Here is a 20,447-nt window from a genome sequence, read left to right on the forward strand (position 1 = left end):
TTTAATCTAGAGCTGGCTCCCTCTCCTTTTCATCTCATTTGAACTTATTAAAGATAAATTTTTTTGAAATGCTTTTCTTTTGAATATTTAGAACATAGAGAAAAACAGAATATAAATATTATTTCTGTATCTCTTTTCATTCTAAGTCCAGCTCAGTTCAGTTCAGTTTAGTCCCTCAGTTGTGTCCGACTCTTTGTGACGCCATGAATCACAGCACGCCAGGCCTCCCTGTCCATCACCAACTCCCGGAGTTCACTCAGACTCACGTCCATCAAGTCAGTGAAGCCATCCAGCCATCTCATCCTCTGTCGTCCCCTTGTCTCCTGCCCCCAATCCCTCCCAGCATCAGAGTCTTTTCCAGTGAGTCAACTCTTCACATGAAGTGGCCAAAGTACTGGAGTTACAGCTGCAGCATCATTCCCTCCAAAGAAATCCCAGGGCTGATCTCCTTCAGAATGGACTGGTTGGATCTCCTTGCTGTCCAAGGGACTCTCAAGAGTCTTCTCCAACAGCACAATTCAAAAGCATCAATTCTTCAGTGCTCAGCTTTCTTCACAGTCCAACTCTCACATCCATACATGGCCACTGGAAAAACCGTAGCCTTGACTAGACAGACCTTTGTTGGCAAAGTAACGTCTCTGCTTTTGAATATGTTATCTAGGTTGGTCATAACTTTCCTTCCAAAGAGTAAGCGTCTTTTAATTTCATGGCTGCAATCACCATCTGCAGTGATTTTGGAGCCCCAAAAAATAAAGTCTGACACTGTTTCCACTGTTTCCCCATCTATTTCCCATGAAGTGATGGGACCAGATGCCATGATCTTCGTTTTCTGAATGTTGAGCTTTAAGCCAACTTTTTCACTTTCCTCTTTCACTTTCATCAAGAGGCTTTTTAGTTCCTCTTCACTTTCTGCCATAAGGGTGGTGTCATCTGCATATCTGAGGTTATTGATATTTCTCCCGGCAATCTTGATTCCAGCTTGTGTTTCTTCCAGTCCAGCGTTTCTCATGATGTACCCTGCATATAAGTTAAATAAGCAGGGTGACAATATACAGCCTTGACGTACTCCTTTTCCTATTTGGAACCAGTCTGTTGTTCCACACCCAGTTCTAACTGTTGCTTCCTGGCCTGCATATAGGTTTCTCAAGAGGCAGGTCAGGTGCTCTGGTATTCCCATCTCTTTCAAAATTTTCCACAGTTTATTGTGATCCACACAGTCAAAGTCTTTGGCATAGTCAATAAAGCAGAAATACATGTTTTTCTGGAACTCTCTTGCTTTTTCCATGATCCAGTGGATGTTGGCAATTTGATCTCTGGTTCCTCTGCCTTTTCTAAAACCAGCTTGAACATCTGGAAGTTCACAGTTCGCGTATTGCTGAAGCCTGGCTTGGAGAATTTTGAGCATTACTTTACTAGCGTGTTAGATGAGTGTAATTGTGTGGTAGTTTGAGCATTCTTTGGCACTGCTTTTCTTTGGGATTGGAATGAAAACTGACCTTTTCCAATCCTGTGGCCACTGCTGAGTTTTCCAAATTTGCTGGCATATTGAGTGCAGCACTTTCACAGCATCATCTTTCAGGATTTGAAATAGCTCAACTGGAATTCCATCACCTCCACTAGCAGGTGCCCAATATGCTACTGGAGATCAGCGGAGAAATAACTTCAGAAAGAATAAAGAGATGGAGCCAAAGCAAAAACAATACCCAGTTGTGGATGTGACTGGTGATAGAAACAAGGTCCAATGCTGTAAAGAGCAATATTGCCTAGGAACCTGGAATGTCAGGTCCATGAATCAAGGAAAATTGGAAGTGGTCAAACAGGAGATGGCAAGAGTGAACATCGGCATTTTAGGAATCAGTGAACTAAAAAGGACTGGAATGGGTGAATTTAACTCAGATGACCATTATATCTACTACTGCAGGCAGGAATCCCTTAGAAGAAATGGAGTAGCCATCATGGTCAACAAAAGAGTCCGAAATGCAGTACTTGGATGAATCTCAAAAACGACAGAATGATCTCTGTTCGTTTCCAAGGCAAACCATTCAATATCACAGTAATCCAAGTCTATACCCCAACTAGTAACGCTGAAGAAGCTGAAGTTAAATGGTTCTATGAAGACCTACGGGCTTCCCTGGTAGCTCAGCAGTTAAAGCATCTGCCCGCATTGCAGGAGACCTGGGTTAGATCCCTGGGTTGGGAAGATCCCTTGGAGAAGGAAATGGAAGACCTACAAGAAGGAAGACCTACAATACCTTTTAGAACTAACACCCAAAAAATATGTCTTTTTCATTATCAGATCAGATCGATCAGATCAGTCGCTCAGTCGTGTCCGACTCTTTGCGACCCTATGAATCGCAGCACTCCAGGCCACCCTGTCCATCACCAACTCCCGGAGTTCACTCAGACTCACGTCCATCGAGTCAGTGATGCCATCCAGCCATTTCACCCTCTGTCGTCCCCTTCTCCTCCTGCCCCCAACCCTTCCCAGCATCAGAGTCTTTTCCAATGAGTCAACTCTTCGCATCAGGTGGCCAAAGTACTGGAGTTTCAGCTTCAACATCATTTCTTCCAAAGAAATCCCAGGGCTGATCTCCTTCAGAATGGACTAGTTGGATCTCCTTGCAGTCCAAGGGACTCTCAAGAGTCTTCTCTAACACCACAGTTCAAAAGCATCAATTCTTCGGCGCTCAGCCTTCTTCACAGTCCAACTCTCACATCCATACATGACCACTGGAAAAACCATAGCCTCGACTAGACGGACCTTTGTTGGCAAAGTAATGTCTCTGCTTTTGAATATGCTATCTAGGTTGGTCATAACTTTCCTTCCAAAGAGTAAGCGTCTTTTAATTTCATGGCTGCAGTCACCATCTGCAGTGATGACTGGAATGCAAAAGTAGGAAGTCAAGAAACACCTGGAGTAACAGGCAAATTTGGCCTTGGGATACAGAATGAAGCAGGGCAAAGACTAATATAGTTTTGCCAAGAAAACACACTGGTCATAGCAAACACCCTCTTCCAACAACGCAAGAGAAAACTCTATTCGTGGACATCACCAGATGATCAACACCGAAATCAGATTGATTATATTCTTTGCAGCTAAAGATGGACAAGCTCTATACAGTCAGCAAAACAAGACCGGGGGCTGACTGTGGCTCAGATCGTGAACTCCTTATTGCCAAATTCAGACTTAAATTGAAGAAAGTAGGGAAAACCACTAGACCATTCAGGTATGACCTAAATCAAATCCCTTATGATTATACAGTGGAAGTGAGAAATAGATTTAAGGGACTAGATCTGATAGATAGAGTGCCTTATGAACTATGGATGGAGGTTCGTGACATTGTACAGGAGACAGGGATCAAGACCATCCCCATGAAAAAGAAATGCAAAAATGTAAAATGGCTGTCTGAGGAGGCCTTACAAATAGCCTTGAAAAGAAGAGAAGCGAAAAGCAAAGGAGAAAAGGAAAGATATAAGCATCTGAATGGAGAGTTCCAAAGAATAGCAAGAAGAGATAAGAAAGCCTTCCTCAGCCATCAATGCAAAGAAATAGAGGAAAACAACAGAATGGGAAAGACTAGAGATCTCTTCAAGAAAATCAGAGATACCAAGGGAACATTTCATGCAAAGATGGGCTTGATAAAGGACAGAAATGGTATGGACCTAACAGAAGCAGAAGATATTAAGAGGTGGCAAGAATACACAGAAGAACTGTACAAAAAAGATCTTCATGACCCAGATAATCACGATGGTGTGATCACTCACCTAGAGCCAGACATCCTGGAATGTGAAGTCTAGTGGGCCTTAGAAAGCATCACTAAGCCCAGCTACTGACCCTGAAAATTTGATTCTGATTTATTCTGAATAGTCAGCTATTCCTGGACTAGCAAACCCATGGCAGTGGGAAGTAAGAGTCTAGAGCTCATAGAAGGAATAATCATAGGGTCCAGTTGTTATATTGGTATCCTGAAAGTCTCTTAATTTTTAATAAAAGTTTATTAATTTTAATAAATTAAAATCTCTGAATTTTAAAATAAATCTCTGAATTTTAAAATTCTTTAACTTTTTAATAAAATCTTTTAATTTTTAGTAATTTTTTTCAAGTAGCAACCTAGATGTCCATCAGCAGATGAATGGATAAGAAAGCTATGGTACATATACACAATGGAGTATTACTCAGCCATTAAAAAGAATACATTTGAATCAGTTCTAATGAGGTGGATGAAACTGGAGCCTATTATACAGAGTGAAGTAAGCCAGAAGGAAAAACACCAATACAGTATACTAACGCATATATATGGAATTTAGAAAGATGGTAACGATAACCCTGTATACGAGACAGCAAAAGAGACACCGATGTATAGAACAGTCTTATGGACTCTGTGGGAGAGGGAGAGGGTGGGAAGATTTGGGAGAATGGCATTGAATTATTAATAAAATTTAAAAAAAAATAAAAATAAAAATAAAAACAAAACAAAATTTCAATAAAAACCTTTTAATTTAAAAAAATTAATTAATTATAAATAAGTACATGTAAGTTGTCTTCTGGCTCTACATTTCTGATTCTGACTAACTTTAAAATATATATGACAATGTTTTAGTGACTCTAAGTCCCAAAAATTGTTTAACACACCAATATTTTATGAACCACTAAGAAAAACTACAGTACCAATTACACCATGTTAAATGCTGAAATGCCACTGATTTTTAAGATGCATTCTGATTTCAGAGATATTATAATGTGAAAAAAGTATATATTAAAACTGATGAATAATTGTCATTGTTATTCATTTTGGCTGAAGTAGCTACTATTTGGGGAAGTCTTCAGGGAAAGGGCTTTGAAAAGGAAGTACACATTGACCCTTCTGCTAAACACCATCTCTAAGGGTCTTCAGGAAGCTCCAAATTGCCCTCCATTGTAATGAGCAAGAAGAGAACCTGCTCAGTTTAAGTGCAGATATCCTCTATTTTAAGGCAACCAGGATGGGTATGCTGCTGCTGCTGCTGCTAAGTCGCTTCAGTCGTGTCCAACTCTGTGCGACCCCATAGACGGTAGCCCACCAGGCTCCCCCATCCCTGGGATTCTCCAGGCAAGAACACTGGAGTGGGTTGCCGTTTCCTTCTCCAATGCATGAAAGTGAAAAGTGAAAGTGAAGTCACTCAGTAGTGTCCGATTCTTAGCGACCCCATGGACTGCAGCCCACCAAGCTCCTCCATCCATGGGATTTTCCAGGCAAGAGTATTAGAGTGGGGTGCCGGATGGGTATACCAGGCTACAAAAGTGTGCTTGCTAGACATCTCATGGTGGGATAACCTATCTGAAAGAAAATCATTTATTTTAGAGCAGTAAATATCCTCAAGTTCCCTGCACACTACCCTGAAATCATGGGAATGCAGAAGCCATTTAAACTTCTAAACTGTTTCCTAGATTCACCTAAGGGAGGTTTATTGGCATCGATCCTGCCTACGAGGAAGGAGCACAATCAAAATCAAACACGTGAAATAACTGGAGCTGGAAGGATGCACTGCCAGGAATGAGAAACAAAAATGCTTTGGACAGCATCTATGTGTGTGTGTGTGTGTGTGTGTGTGTGTTTGCGTGTGTGTGCGCGCGCGTGCACGCGCTCAGTTGTATCCAACTGTAGGGGAAAGGAAGTTGAGAAAGGAAGACTGACAGCTAAAAAGCTAGACTTCAAGAAAGAGGAGGGAGAGCGAAGCCAAGTTTCTCCTTGCTGGCAGAGGATCTGGTACCCATAATTTGTGTAGTCTGAGTGTGATTATAGCCCTGGGCTTGAAGAAGAGGAAGGTATTAGTAGTATCTCCTTCAGTTCCCCCAGGAGACCAGAGAGTTGTTCTGCATTGGAACTGGGAAAAGAAATGTTAGTGGTCTAATTCCTTCAATTCTTTACTGAATTTCATAGTAGTCAAGGCTTATACTTTGAGTATATTAGTTGGGGGAACCAAAAAAACTTGAGGTGTGCATTTTAGAGCAAGCCTAATGGAGCTGGATGGTGAGGAAAGGTGGTGGTATATACACCCAACCTGGTAGAATCTGAGACTAAGGGGAGGAGCTGAAAGCCTGGCTCACTCAAGAAGACAGCTCTCAAGGACAAATCCTTACATCTTCAGAAAAACAAAAGTTATCTACAGTTAAAATACAAAGCTTGTAATTAATGTTAAAAACAAATTATTCAAGAAAGTAAAGATCAATAATTTAAAATAGGTATTTACTAAAATGAGTTAGGAAAACATCTTGGACATCTTATTTCCAGATGCCAAGAATAACGTTTCTTTAAAAAGTGACAAAAAACATTAAGGGCCACAGAGATTCAGGACAACACAGAGTTTACACTGGTTAGGACAATTCATAGATAAAATTGAACATAATAAAATTCTTTTGATAATTAACCTCCACGTATTGGCTTTAGAGCCCACCTTGCTATACCAAATTCCAGACTGACGTGGATAGTCCTGAGCATCAGAAATTAAAATAAATGTTACAACATGAGAAGCACCTTTAGAACCTTTTCTTTCTCATAAGTTCACTAGATACTATTACCTGTTTTAATTAATTCTTTAATCAGATCTTCCTTCATCTTGATGTTAATAGTAAGTTCTCTCATTTTTTGTTTAGCTTCAGTAAGTATGAGTTCTGAATTTCTTAATTTTTGCAAATTTAACTCTTGACTCTCCTGGAGACATTCAATCTTTAAATCTTCAAAATAAAAGAAACAAAGCTGAGAAATAAAACTATCTGCTCAGAAACATTTAACAAAAGTAAGAGTTTAAAAATAAAAAAAGCAGACACAGAAGCAGTCTAGAAGTACCAGAGGAAGGGACAGAGAAGGAAAAAACATGGCAATTGTGATTTTAGTTTTCCAGCTTACAGTGAGTTTTCCTTTCCTTAAAACATGTATATGCTCTAGTCATATCCTGCAGGTTCTGACACAGTTTCTCATTGCTCTTAGATATTCTGCAATTTGACTTTTTCTTTAATCTGAGCTACTTAAAAAAGCTATTAAATCTCCAGATGGGTAGAGGTTTTCATTTTTTTCCTACTAACTTGTAGTTTTACTGTAATCAGAGAATGCATTCTATTCCAGACTAATCAGAACAGGGCCCATACTGTTTGTTACTGTCTTGTACCAGAATATAGATCAATTACCTCACTGTTTTAGTTCAGCTGAGACTTTTTTCATAGACTTCTTCAATGAAGGAGTTGATGCACTGATTTACATTCTGATATAAGTTTCTTACCTGGTTGTAGACCAGTGACAAATGGTTCAAGGATGGTGACTGTAGCACTTATCTATACTACTATACACTTTTAAAATCTATTTTCGTTTCATGTTTTAATATTACATGCCTAGGCTCTTAAAAAAGATGCTATTTTCACAGTGTAGGACTTATTTATCATGTTATTTATATTCTCTGTATTCTTTGTGTTTCACCACTCATAAGCCAAGAAAAATGAGCTAAAATCTCCTCATACAGTTTTTGCAACATAAACATCTTTTATGCCATTTTTTAATGCATAAAATTCTCATCAGTTGTGAACATTACAAGCATCTGCTAGACTAAGTTGGCTCTAATATCAAATACACCACTAATGGTAGGCATGGGTGCCAGTGAAGCAGTGAAGAAACACCCAGTAAATTACTTAAGATGGATTTTAAAGAAGGCAAGAGTGGGAAGTTAAACTCAAGTTTGAATATCAAATCCCCATTCTGAGAGATTTAGCCTATAACTCTATCTAGAATTGACTGGTGAAAAAGCTTTACTAAGGAGTAAAAAGAACAAGAAATCAGAGCACAGAGCAGAGAACATAAAGGAAAAGCCAGGAAAGCACTCCAAACCAAGTTTCTGTCTCTGAGAATCCCTAGATGCTTCTTAAATTATTGCTTGAAGAAAAAGAGAAGTGTCTTATAAATATTAGATCTAAAGTACTTGAGAGAGTCTGTGTACCTTCATTCTCCAATCCTGACTTTTGTGTTTGATCCTGAATATCATTCAATTCAACAAGTGAACAAACAGAGCCTGGCTTCTGAATCCATGAGCAACTTCTATGTCTAAAAAAGGAAAAGGCCAGGACCAAAGGTAACTTGTCTGTTAGTCATTTTTAATCTGCCCTCAAATTAGTTTTCGCCCAAATTACTCTTTAAATTATGGCTTACATAAAATAAATGGAATTTACTAATATTTCACCAAGTAAAGAGATACCCCCCACAATGTTGGACCCAATGGAAAATTCATCATGTTTTTTGCCACTGTGGCAGCAGAATTAGGAAATCCAAAATCTTTTTCTCTGAAAATTAAACTCCAATCACCATAAACATTCTAAAAACACAGGTATTTTATAGTTGTTAGACTGACGTGTTCAAATACTGGTTTTGAAACACATTAGTTGACAGTATATGTAGCAAAAACCACTTAACTCTTCTACTAAAATTTTTTTAATGTAAAAAAACCCCTATTTCTGTATATATTTACTGTACCATGTAATTATGCTTATTAAATCAGTCAATATTAATATATATATTAACATACCTAATTTCCGATTTCTCTTGGCCTTCTGACTCTTCATCATCACTGTTATCAGAAAACTGGCACTGGAGAACTTCATCCTGTTCTTCTAAGCGACCCAGAAGCATCTGACTTCGTGTTCGAAATCCCGCAACTAGTCGATCCAGAGAGTATACAGAAGGACTTGTGTGGACCTTACAAGTGATTCCCCCACCCAACAACAAAAAAAAGTGATTTTTTTTAAGTGTCTATTTTTATCATATTGCTGAAAATGTGTTTTCTAAGAGGTTATTAGACAGGTACTCTTAAAATAGCCAATCACTGAAAACATACATTTCCCTCCCCGTACTGCCTACAAAAAAGTCAACACTCATTTCACAATACTATTGTGTCTCATGGGTATACACTTCTTTCAGAATCTACACAGTTCTTCTTCTTCTAGAAAGCTCTTCTGGTTTCAGTTATAGCTTCAGAGAAAAACAGCACTCAAAAAGAGGCATGAGTGAAAACATCACAGCTCTTGAACATAGCTCAGGCACTTCCCAACCAATGTGAAGCCCATACACAGTGTAATAGGGCACAACTGTTGCCCTGCCCCCAGCCTTCCCAGTTCTGAACACTTGGAGAATTGCAGTGTTGTTAAGGATCTGCAATTCCCCCACTAATCCAAATCCCACCACATGAATAAATCCAGAACCACTGCAACTTGCTCTGCCAGGGTAAGATATTCCTGATTTGGATTCAAAAGTATAGACTCAGACTTCACATGTGGTAGTCAGGGATAGTTGATTAATGGCCCTAGTGACATACCTAATATCTATCATGGGATAAGGAGATTTTCATGGACTGCCTGTAACTTTCTATATTATAACATGCTTCTATTGACCTTAAGTTCTCAAAAATTCACCTTGGAAAACAACAATGAATTAGAAATTGCCTGTATTTTCATTTCTGTTACCATATGTTTCCTTTCTAACCATGTCTCTATAAATGAAAGTGTTAGTTATTCAGTCATGTCTGACTCTTTGTGACCCCATGGACTGCAGCCCACCAGGTTCTCCTGTCCATGGAATTCTCCAGGCAAGAATACTGGAGTGGGTTTGCTATTCCCTTCTCCAGGGATCTTCCTGACCCAGGGATCAAATCCAGGTCTCCTGCATTGCAGGCAGATTCTTTACCATCTGAGCCACCTATCTGTCACTATAACCAAACCTCAAGGCAATTTATCCAAAAAGGTAAACAATAAGATCTCAAAGGAGGCATTCAATTTATTAATGTAAATTATTATAAGCTATTAACATTACAACATAGAGTAAAAATGTATATACCATATGGTGTTCAAGAGTCAACTGATGTAGGTTTCTTACACATCCCCTCCCAGAAAAGCCTATCTGATACTGGATATCTCTTAATACCTGATTTTTGTGCCTCCACTGTTGGTCACCTAATAAGGCCATGTGTCACATCAGCACCATGATGAATAGGGGTAAAGTTTTCTAGGTGGCCTCCCAATTCTGGGATATGGGGGAGGGCAAGGGAGTTTATTTACAGAAGAACCAACTCAAGAAGTATTTATCTAACAAGCACATTGTACCAAGCATGGCCATTTGCATTATAACCCACAGAATTCAAGGTTTCTCTTTGCTGGGGGTGTGGGTCGGGGGCTGAGGAGGGGTTTCAGGAGCAAATAAAACTTTTTGTTTAGAATCATGTTTTGTTCTCCAGGATTTCAACTTGCTTTCAAATGTTCTTTTTACAAAGAACATCAAATGACCCAGCTTAAAATATAATGAAACAGGTTTTGCCATAATGAGTAACATTCAGAAAATTAATTCCTTAGCAGTCATTCCACACAAAAGAATGGTTTTTAACCCCTTCTGGCTTATAAAGGCTTATAAAGCCTTCCATAATCTGTCCCCTTGCTACCTTAAGTGCTGGGTTCTGTTTTCTTTAGTTGCTTCTGCACTCCCTGCTCCCCAAAGAATATGCTTGCATTTTCAACCATATCCTAAATAATACTGGTTATAATGTAAGTACTCAATAAGCTGGGTAATAATTCAGATAATTGAGGTGTATCCAACTAGAAAACAACTTTTTATTCTAATTGTGTTTTCTGAGAATTACACAGCAACAGGACTGGACAGAACTTTAAAGAGTAGAGTTCAACTCATCCCAGGTTTAACTCTTCTCTGTAATACTGGAAATTATCATTTAGCCTCTGCTTGAACAAATTCACTGTGGGAACCCTATTAAGCCCTGAGACCTCTAATATTATTTTGAGAGTTTTCACTAATAAATCCCTCTTTATATTCCCTTAGCACTGCTTCTCACTGGTCCTAGTTCTAGAGACAAAAGTCTAACAATAATGATAAGCCTTCAAATACCTAAACACAGTCATTATGTCCCCTATAATTTGGACTAAATCTAGAGCTACTCCAAGATTTTCCCCAAGGTTCTATAACTTGGTTGTTTTCCAAAAATAATCTAATTTGACTTAAGGTGTTGTACCCAGACTTGAATGTAATATTCTTGATCATCATACATTAAGATAATCTCTTCTCACTAGTGATGCATTTGATTGTGTTTCATTAGATGTGCTGCAACTCATTTACCATAGATTGTGGCTTTCACATATTTAATTTTGTAGTTGAATTTGAAAGTTCCACAAAGGTTCATGAGATGCAATTTGTCATTTTGCTACTATGAAGTTGGTGTGTTTTGCTGGAATGAGTGTTTAGTTGGCAAGGGAACCTTCCAAGAGAACCTCTGCAGACACATCTCACACAGCTCTGCTTCATCATGAGCAACCATGTATGCAAAAAAGTGATTAAAAAGCAAAATTAATTATTTGGGGGGGAGGAAATGGCCATTGTGTGAAAGATAAAATCTTAGTGAAAACTAAAAAGGCAGCTGACTTCAGTGTAAGGGATTTAATGCACAAGAATTTTGTGACTCAATAAAAATGTAATTCATTCAGGAAAAAGAAAAGATTATACAGGTATTACCACTGTTGTGAATTTGGAGATTCCACAGGTTTTAAAAATATATCCCTTAAGAACATTCCAGTTGGTTTTCTTACTATACAATAATGTCAAGTACTGAAAGTGATATTATTTACCTACTGCTTTTATTTCCTTTTCATAATGCCATATTTCATCTAAAATGTCATCAACTAAGACACATCACTATTTTTAAACCATCAAGAAGAAAAGCTATCATCTATGAAATACCATCAACTGTAAAACATATCCTACCATCATAGTTGATAAAATGTGAAAAAAAAAATGTGAGGCTTATAATCAATGAAAAATGGTAGCATCATCAGCACATGTGGTGTTATTTTAAACTTATGTAATGACTGGTACCAGCTTCGTAATTTTTTCCTTCCAAAGTACCATTTTGGTGTGTATAACAGTGGCATTTGGCTTTAATTATATCATATTAATCATATTAATCTTAATATATCATATTAAGAAAACAGAAACCTCTGTTACATTTTTTCCTTAAGTTTAAATCTAGGTCAGTTTTACATTTCATTAGATGAGTTTCCAGTATCTGTTAAATGAGCCCCTTACTCTTTTTTTTTCTATTAATTTGATGTTATATTATTATATTTAATTGTAAGGGGTAGTTTCTTTAGGATTTCTACTTAAATAGATAAATCCCAAAATTCCATTTTGGTATTAAACCTTTTAGATTAAGAGATGGTTGAAAACAAATGAGTGACAACAGAAAAAAGTACAAAATGACATGCACTCAGAATGTTATTACCCATCAAAATCATGATATATTCCAGAATATTTAATGATTGTCAAGTGTTCGTGATACATTAGGTGAGAAAAGCTAGCTATAAAAGTATATATACAATTATCCTTCAATTAAAAAATAAATAAATTTTAAAAAGTGTCTCAAGTAGGTGCATCTAAATAGCAATTTAGTATTAGCAAACAAAAATATGTGTGTGTGTGTGTGTGTGTGTGTGTGTATAATAGCACTGACATATATACACTGCCATGTGTAAAATAGATAGCTGGTGAGAAATTACTACATAATACAGAGAGCCCAGCTTGGTGCTCTGTGATGACCTAGAGGGGCGGGATCAGGGGAGTGGAGAGAGGTTCAAGAGGGAGGTGATATATGTATAGTTACGGCTTATTTGCATTGTTGAACGGCAGAAACCAACACAACACTGTAAAGCAATTTTCCTCCAATTAAAAATAAAATGTAAAAAGTACATATATATGTATACATACACACCTAAGTAATATGTTTTTTAAAGAAATATTTATTTATTTGGTTGCACTGGGTCTTAGATGTGGCATGTGGGATCTAGTTCCCTGACCAGGGATCGAACCCAGGCCCCCTGCATTGGGAGCTCAAAATCTTAGCTACTGGACCACCAGGGAAGTCTCAGTAATATGCTTTTAAAATAAATAAGATCCTTTCACTGTTTCCCTCCAATATATCCCTTGTAGCTCAGTCGGTGGGCTTCCCTGGTGGCTCAGACAGTAAAGAATCCGTCTCCAATGAGGGAGACCTGGGTTCGATCCCTAGGTTGGCAAGATCCCCTGGAGGAAGGCATGGTAATCCACTCCAGTATTCTTGCCTGGAGAATCCCCATGGACAGAGGAGCCTGACGAGCTACATCCCATGGGGTCGCAAAGAGTCAGACACAACTGAGCAACTAAGCACAGCACAGCACAGCTCAGTTGGTAAAGAATCTCCCTGCAACACAGTAGACCCAGGTTCGATTCCTGGGTCGAAAAGATCCCCTGGAGAAGGAAATGGCAACCCACTCCAGTATTCTAGCCTGGAGAATCCCATGCACAGGAGAGCCTGGAGGGCTACAGTCCATGGGGTCCAAGAGTTGGACACAACTTAGCGACTAAACCATAGGAAATAAAATCAGACTCTCTTCGTAATCAATTTAAAAACTTACTCAAGGAGTTCCCTGGTGGTACAGTGGATAAGAATCCTCCTGCTAATGCAGGGGACATGGGTTCAATCCCCGGTCTGGGAAGATTCCACATGCCATGGAGCAACTAAGCCTGTGCACCATAACCACTGAGCCCACACTCTGGAGCCCACAAGCCACAGCTACTAAGCCTGCATGCTGCAACTACTGAAGACTATGTGCCAAAACCTGTGCTCTGCAATAAGAGAAGCCCTGCTCACTGCAATTAGAGAAAGCCCAAGTATAACAATGAAGACCCAATACAACCAAAAATAAATATTTTTAAAAAACTGATTAAGTCATTGTCCCCCTTTTTCTTTGAGAGAATTTTAAGTTGAGGAAATATTTCCCTTGTCAGATTGTTTTTACTTCAAGAAAATAGTAGAGCTAAATTTCAAAAGAAAATATTAGAGCTGGAGAATATTAGCCCAACTTCTGCCAAGGAGACAGAAACCCAGGGAAAAAATGAAATAGTGTTTCAGATGTCTTCTTTAGCTTAATTTAGCTAGTTTTGGTATTCAATATGAAATCCTCCTCTCACTCTAGAACAATGTAACAGGAAACAAGACTTGAACAAGGCTTGGTGTGCTTTGTATTTTCCCATACAAGCCTTTGTGTCTGCTGCAGCACTCTAAGCAACAGAGGGGCCAAGAGTCCGGGACACACAACAGGAGAAAGAGAACTCTCAAAACTGCTGGTTATATTACCTTTGCATTTTCTCCCTTTCCCCCTTCTTTTAATGGCTGGAAGCCACTAAATTTTAAAAACAAAACAAAAAAGTTGCTAATTTGAATACATATGTCCATCCATAGTGAAGGAAACAGCACCGGGAATAAGTGTTTCCCTTTGTCAACATCAGGGGCTGTCTCTGGTCAGGATCTTTTCCTTCCGTGTCATAGCAATCTTTTGGCAAATTCACTGGTTCTTTCTTCCTGTTACATTTTAATCCCACTTGGTCACAAGCAAACTTGGAGATCACCTGTAACCACAGAGGAGCTACAAGTCTTAGTGTATCTGCCCTCTTCTAAGCTGTGGTAATCACACACAATATGTTTTCCAAACTAGAACCCTCGAAAGTGAAAGGGGGTAATAAAATTAATTAAAAATTTAAAAAAATTTGTTAATTTGAAATAATAACTGTGGAAATCTTTATTCCAATCATGGCTGCTTCAGGTCTAATTAAACAACTAGAGATAAGAACAGAGGGGCCTAGCTCCTTCTCAATACCCTATGGAGCTGTCTCCTCAAAGAATGTGTGTCCAAGTGTGTGTGTGTGTGAAAGTCTAGTAAAAAAGAGAAAGAAACAGACACTGAGAGAGATTAATAAATGTCTAACTTCTATAATCAGAAAAAAATGTTATTTTTATAAAATAAAAGAATGCACAGAAAGAGGAAATTCACATTACTAGCCAAGAGTAAAAAAATTATTAAGTAGAATTAATAGATATCTAATTTCAATTCTATAAAGAACTTATCTTTCTTAAATGTTCTATGAAAATTCACCATACATTCAACCAAAAGAAAACATCAATAACTCTAGAAAGTTCAACTGAAATTAATAGCAGCAAAAGTTTAAATTTTAAATCCAACCAGTCAAAACTGAAAACTATACAGTAATAGTAGCATCTGTCTTACTCACTCTGAGGCACAGAGCCTGGGACACAGGAGAGGTACCCCATAAACGTGTATGTTATAGGACGCAGCGTGCCAGGCACGTTTGGAGTCACCATCTCGTGTAAGTCCTCCCTATACCCCTCTCACAGGTCCCCCATTCTGACAGATAAGGAGCCTGGGGTTCACACAGGTTTAGTCATCCCTCCAGGCCTACATCATAGAGCTGGTGTTCATGCCCAAGCTTGCCTGACTGCAAAGTCTATGACACCTCTCACATTTCTTTTCCCTTGGACTGTATCCAACATATCTCAAATAAATCATTTCCTTTCCTAAAATTAATAAACAGAAACCAAAATTCATGAGTCTGTTAATTAGTCTTTTCCACGGTAGAGATTCCTTGATTTTGATTTTTCAAGAGAAATCTGTGCATCCACATATGTATACACATTTTATAAATAAAATTTATAAAGTAAAATTTAAAAATTAAATGAAACTTCATACTGATTTTTATACAGTCTTAATTAATTGTCAGAGGGAGAAGGAAATGGCAACTCACTTCAGTGTTCTTGCCTGGAGAATCCCAGGGACAGAGCAGCCTGGTGGGCTGCCGTCTATGGGGTCACACAGAGTCGGACACAACTGAAGCAACTTAGCGACAGCAGCAGCAATTATATCAGACAAGACTGACTTAATACATGGATATCATTTTGAAAATAGACAGACCAAATAAGTCAAAATAAATACCTCCAACCTCATCAACTTGGTGTGATTAAAGAAAGAAAAAAATTTATGAAGATATCGGACTTAGTCATACCTGAAAATATTAATATGATGGCAAAGAGTAGCTTTTTCTTCTCCTTGATAAATCTAAGCATTATCTTCAACTCTTCCTTTCAAATACAACTATACCTTCTCTTAATCATTAATTTTATTGAAAAGAAGCATGATTATAAAGAGACTATACATAACAGAAAAAGAGTATACACAAAAGTCTATGAAACCAAACAGAAAAAAAAAAAAAAACCTGCTAAGACTATATAAATACACTGTGATATTATATTGTATACAATCTCAAAAGAAAGAAACTAATGCTTAGACTTTACCTTCCTGGAATCCAACCTTACTGGACCATAAATATAATGCCCCAAACGAGTATCAAATGGTACAGTGTATGGTCTCTTTTCAAGTATCCTGGTATCTGGCCCATCTCCACAAGTTTCCTTTACTGAAGAAGTCATTGACAGGTTAAGTTTTGTTAGTTCTTCACTCAGTTGATCCACAAGAAGTTGTTGTTCTATTATTTTTTCATTCTTTATAGAAGAAAGAGAAGAATTTAAAAAATGGAGAGACTCAGTATGGGTTAATGATTAAAAATAAACTGTACATTGATCACAAAATCACAACTACCTTAACAAAACAATAAAACCTAACTTATCCAGAGACTAGCCTTCTGGGACTTCCCTGGTGGTCCAGTGGCTAAGATTCCACAATTCCACTGCAGAGGGCATGGGTTCAATCCCTGGTCAGTAAACTAAGATCCCACATGCTGTAAGGTGCAGCCAAAAAAAAAAAAAAAAAAATTCTAAAACCAACCAACCAACCAACCAAAAAAAGCCCCAAAGACTAGCCTTTTGCTGTTCACAAGAATTTAGGATTGTCCTGAGTGTTAAAAACTTTTGAATAGTAAGCAGGAACAAATACAGCTAATGAGTTAGTACAAGACACTGCCCCATACACTGTGATTGGTTAGCTTGCCCACCTGAAGCACTATGATTAGCTGATCTTTATAAAAGTCTGAACTTTCAGAGTGAAATCCAAGAAGTAACAAAAGACTAGAAAGTTGAAAAGTATAGAAAACGGCAAACAGCTAAGATGACAGCAAAGGAGACAGAAAGTGGTAACAGGTGCAGTGAAGTGAAAGCCTTTATTCAGTGAAAAAGAAAGCCACAAACACAGAGATAGAAGATAGGCAATTTAGAGTCGTGGGAGAAAGAACTTGGAAATCAAAGGCAGAATAAGTTGTTTATGGGTGCTTGGGGGACAGAAAGAGAGACACTATGTGTGGTTTAGCTTTCTGTGTATCCTCTAAAGAAAAATTTTCAAGTACATAAGCTTTGTTTTATAAGCACAAAATTATATAAAAAGAAAGGTCATTCATCTTAAATACTTCACATGTACTATAATGTTTAGATAGGGAAAAAAAGCAAACCCTAAAGTTTCACTGTGTTAATGCTGAACTACAAAATGTAACTTTATTTTAAAAACCACATATTCAGATAATTCAAATATAAAACAATAGCATATAAGTTGAAGGGGGATACTAAATGGAGTCCTTTTATTCTCCAGGGAAAGGGTAAAAATACCAATTAATATCAGACTGTTTTAAGTCAAGGGTGCATGGTATATACTCTCCAGGATAATCACTAAAAACAGTGAAAGTACAACTTTTAAAGCAATTAAATTCAAAGAAAGGTAAGAAGGAAAGAAAAATGAATATAGAGCAGATAGGATAAGTAAAAACCACAATGGTGGGATTATAACCAGACTATAAGAGTAATTATATTAAATTCAAAAATGAACTCGCAATCCAGTTAAAGGATTAAAAACTACAAGAACTATCAAATTGTCTAACCTGCTAATTGCAAGAAACATAACTAAAATCAATAAAGAAAGATTAAAGGGAAGATGGAAAAAGAGATACCATGTAAATATTAATCAAAAGAAAGCTGGTATAGCTATGTTAATTAAAATAGACTTAAATGCAAAAACTGTTGGGAGATAAAATGAAGTTAAAAAAAGACTAAAAAAAAAAAAGTCAATTCACCAGGATGCTGTAACAATTCTACATTTCTATGTACTTAATAACCCAGATTCAACATATATAAAATGCAAAAATTGTATTTGCAATACAAATCCAAAAATTATAGTAAGAGATCTTAATATTCCTCTAAAATACTGATAGGACAAAAAAAAAAAGATCAAAAGAGGAGTAAAAATATAGATTTGAGTAAGAGGATTAACAGAATTAGGAGAACTCAATGATTACAGAATACAAATTCTTGTCAAGCATATCTGTAATATCTACAAAAACTGGCCTTATGCTGAGCCATAAGGCAAGTCTCAACACAAAGAACTGAAGTCGTATGGACAACAATGCAATTAAGCTAAAAATTAATAAAAAGAAATCCTTCATGTGTTGGAAATAAAATAACTAATTATATAACCCACAGGTCAAATAAAAAACTCACAATAAAAATTAGGAAAAATCTGAGCCAAATGAGGAATGCAGACAAAGATAAGCTTAGGAGGAAACATATAATTTCAAATGCATATATTATAGATGGTTAAAAATATATAGACAGGCTAAAAAATCAATGAACTGAGCACCCATCTAAACAATTTAGAAAGATAGCATAGGAGTCTATGCCCCTAAAAACAGCAGAAAAAAACTAAATAATAAAGATATGGGTAGAAATTAATTAAATAATAAACAAACATATACCAGAGAAGATCATCAAAGTCAAGAATGGCTCTCTGTGGGCTTCCCCCAGTGGCTCCATGGTAACGAATCTGCCAGCCCATGTAGGAGATACAGGTTGGATCCCTGATCTGGGAAGATCCCACATGCTGGGGAGCAACTAAGCGCACGAAACATTAACTACTGAGCCTGTGCTCTAGAACCCGGGAACTGCAACTACAAAGCCCAGGGGCTGCAACCACTGAAGCCCATGCGGTCTAGAGCCTGTGCTCGAAAACAAAAGAAGCCACTGCAACGAGAGGTCTGTGCACTAGAGAGTAACCCCCACTTGCCACAACCAGATTGAAACGCTGGAGCAAAGCAACGAAGACCCAGCACAGCCATAAATAAGTAAATAAATAAAATTATAATTCTTAAAAAAGAATTTAGTCTCTGAAGAGACTAAAAAAATTTGAAACCTCTTGTGAAGTTGATCAAGGAAAAAAAAAAAGAGAGAGAGAAGGCACAAATAACCAGGAATGAAAAACGGGATGTCATTACATGTCTAAAAGCATTAAAGAGGTGAGATTATTATAAACATTTCAACATATTTATTGAAATATGAAACAGCTGTTACATTCTTAGAAAAACAGACCTTACCAAAAAGGGGGCAAAAGGAAAGTGTGACTGAATTCATAATTAAACATTCCACAGAGAAATTTTCCAGGCCCAAATATTTTTCAAGTGAATTCAACCAAATATTTAAGGAAGAAATAACACCAATTCTTCACACACTCTTCCCAAGTATAGAGAAGTATCTGACAAGAATATTTTGAGAAAAGAAAATATACCCATGAATAGACATGCTAAAATCCTAAACAAAATAATTACAAACCAAATCAAGGACATTTGTAGAAAAGAGTAAATTAACACAGAAGACTTGACTGCTATCCTTTGAAGGACCTGCATACGAGGTTGTTCATTGGCTGGTGTCTGGGAACTCGGATCCTAACAGGGTTCCCAATACCCTATTGAGTGAGAGTGGCTCACTGTGCTCAAAGTGTTCGTGCAGACAAGGTGGTTTATGTTGAACACCTGCTTTCCTTTCCTTCCACTAGTCTGGAATTCTGTAGATGGTGGTCAGAGAATGCCTTCATGGCCAGTTCTCAATAAAACCTGAGTCTCCTCAGTAGACAACACTTCACGTGAGTTGTCACAGTCTTTGCTGGGGGAGTTAAGTACATGTGGGTGACTCCACTGGGAGACAGTTCTTGGAAGCCTGTGCCTGATTTCTTCTAGACTTCACTCTATGTCCCTGTTCCCTTTGCTTTCTTTTATCAGGCCCATGCCTAATAAGTCTAGTCAAGGCTATGGTTTTTCCAGTGGTCATGTATGGATGTGAGAGTTGGGCTATAAAGAAAGCTGAGCACCGAAGAATTGATGCTTTTGAACTGTGGTGTTGGAGAAGACTATTGGGAGTCCCTTGGACTGCAAGGAGATCCAACCAGTCCATCCTAAAGAAGATCCGTCCTGGGTGTTCACTGGAAGGACTGATGTTGAAGCTGAAACTCCAAAACTTTGGCCACCTGATATGAAGAGCTGACTGATTTGAAAAGACCCCGATGCTGGGAAAGACTGAAGGCAGGAGGAGAAGGGGACAATAAAGGATGAGATGGTTGGATGGCATCACTGACTTGATGGACATGGGTTTGGGTGGACTCCGGGAGTTGGTGATAGACAGGGAGGCCTGGCGTGCTGCAGTTCATGGGGTCACAAAGAGTTGGACATGACTGAGTGACTGAACTGATGAGCACAACTCTATGCTGAGTCCTCCAAGTACAGCCTCCAACCTGAAGGTGGTCTTGGGGACCCCCAGCATAACAATACATCATGACCAAA

General features: G+C 37.9%; 1 protein-coding gene across 7 annotated transcripts in view; it reads right to left on the bottom strand.

Moving 5' to 3' along the window:
* KIF27 (kinesin family member 27) overlaps positions 1-20,447 on the bottom strand; it is a 94,680-nt gene that overhangs the window by 45,845 nt on the left and 28,388 nt on the right. For all 7 annotated transcript variants that reach the window (XM_015472622.3, XM_005210336.5, XM_015472619.3 and 4 more), the window contains 4 exons: positions 16,195-16,401; positions 8,548-8,717; positions 7,966-8,069; positions 6,560-6,715 (listed from right to left, as the gene is read on the bottom strand). In XM_015472622.3, the coding sequence (XP_015328108.2) occupies positions 6,560-6,715; positions 7,966-8,069; positions 8,548-8,717; positions 16,195-16,401 (637 nt within the window). The remainder of the gene's footprint in view (positions 1-6,559; positions 6,716-7,965; positions 8,070-8,547; positions 8,718-16,194; positions 16,402-20,447) is intronic.

This window comes from Bos taurus, chromosome 8 (genome assembly GCF_002263795.3).
Source record: "Bos taurus isolate L1 Dominette 01449 registration number 42190680 breed Hereford chromosome 8, ARS-UCD2.0, whole genome shotgun sequence".
NCBI lineage: Eukaryota > Metazoa > Chordata > Mammalia > Artiodactyla > Bovidae > Bos > Bos taurus.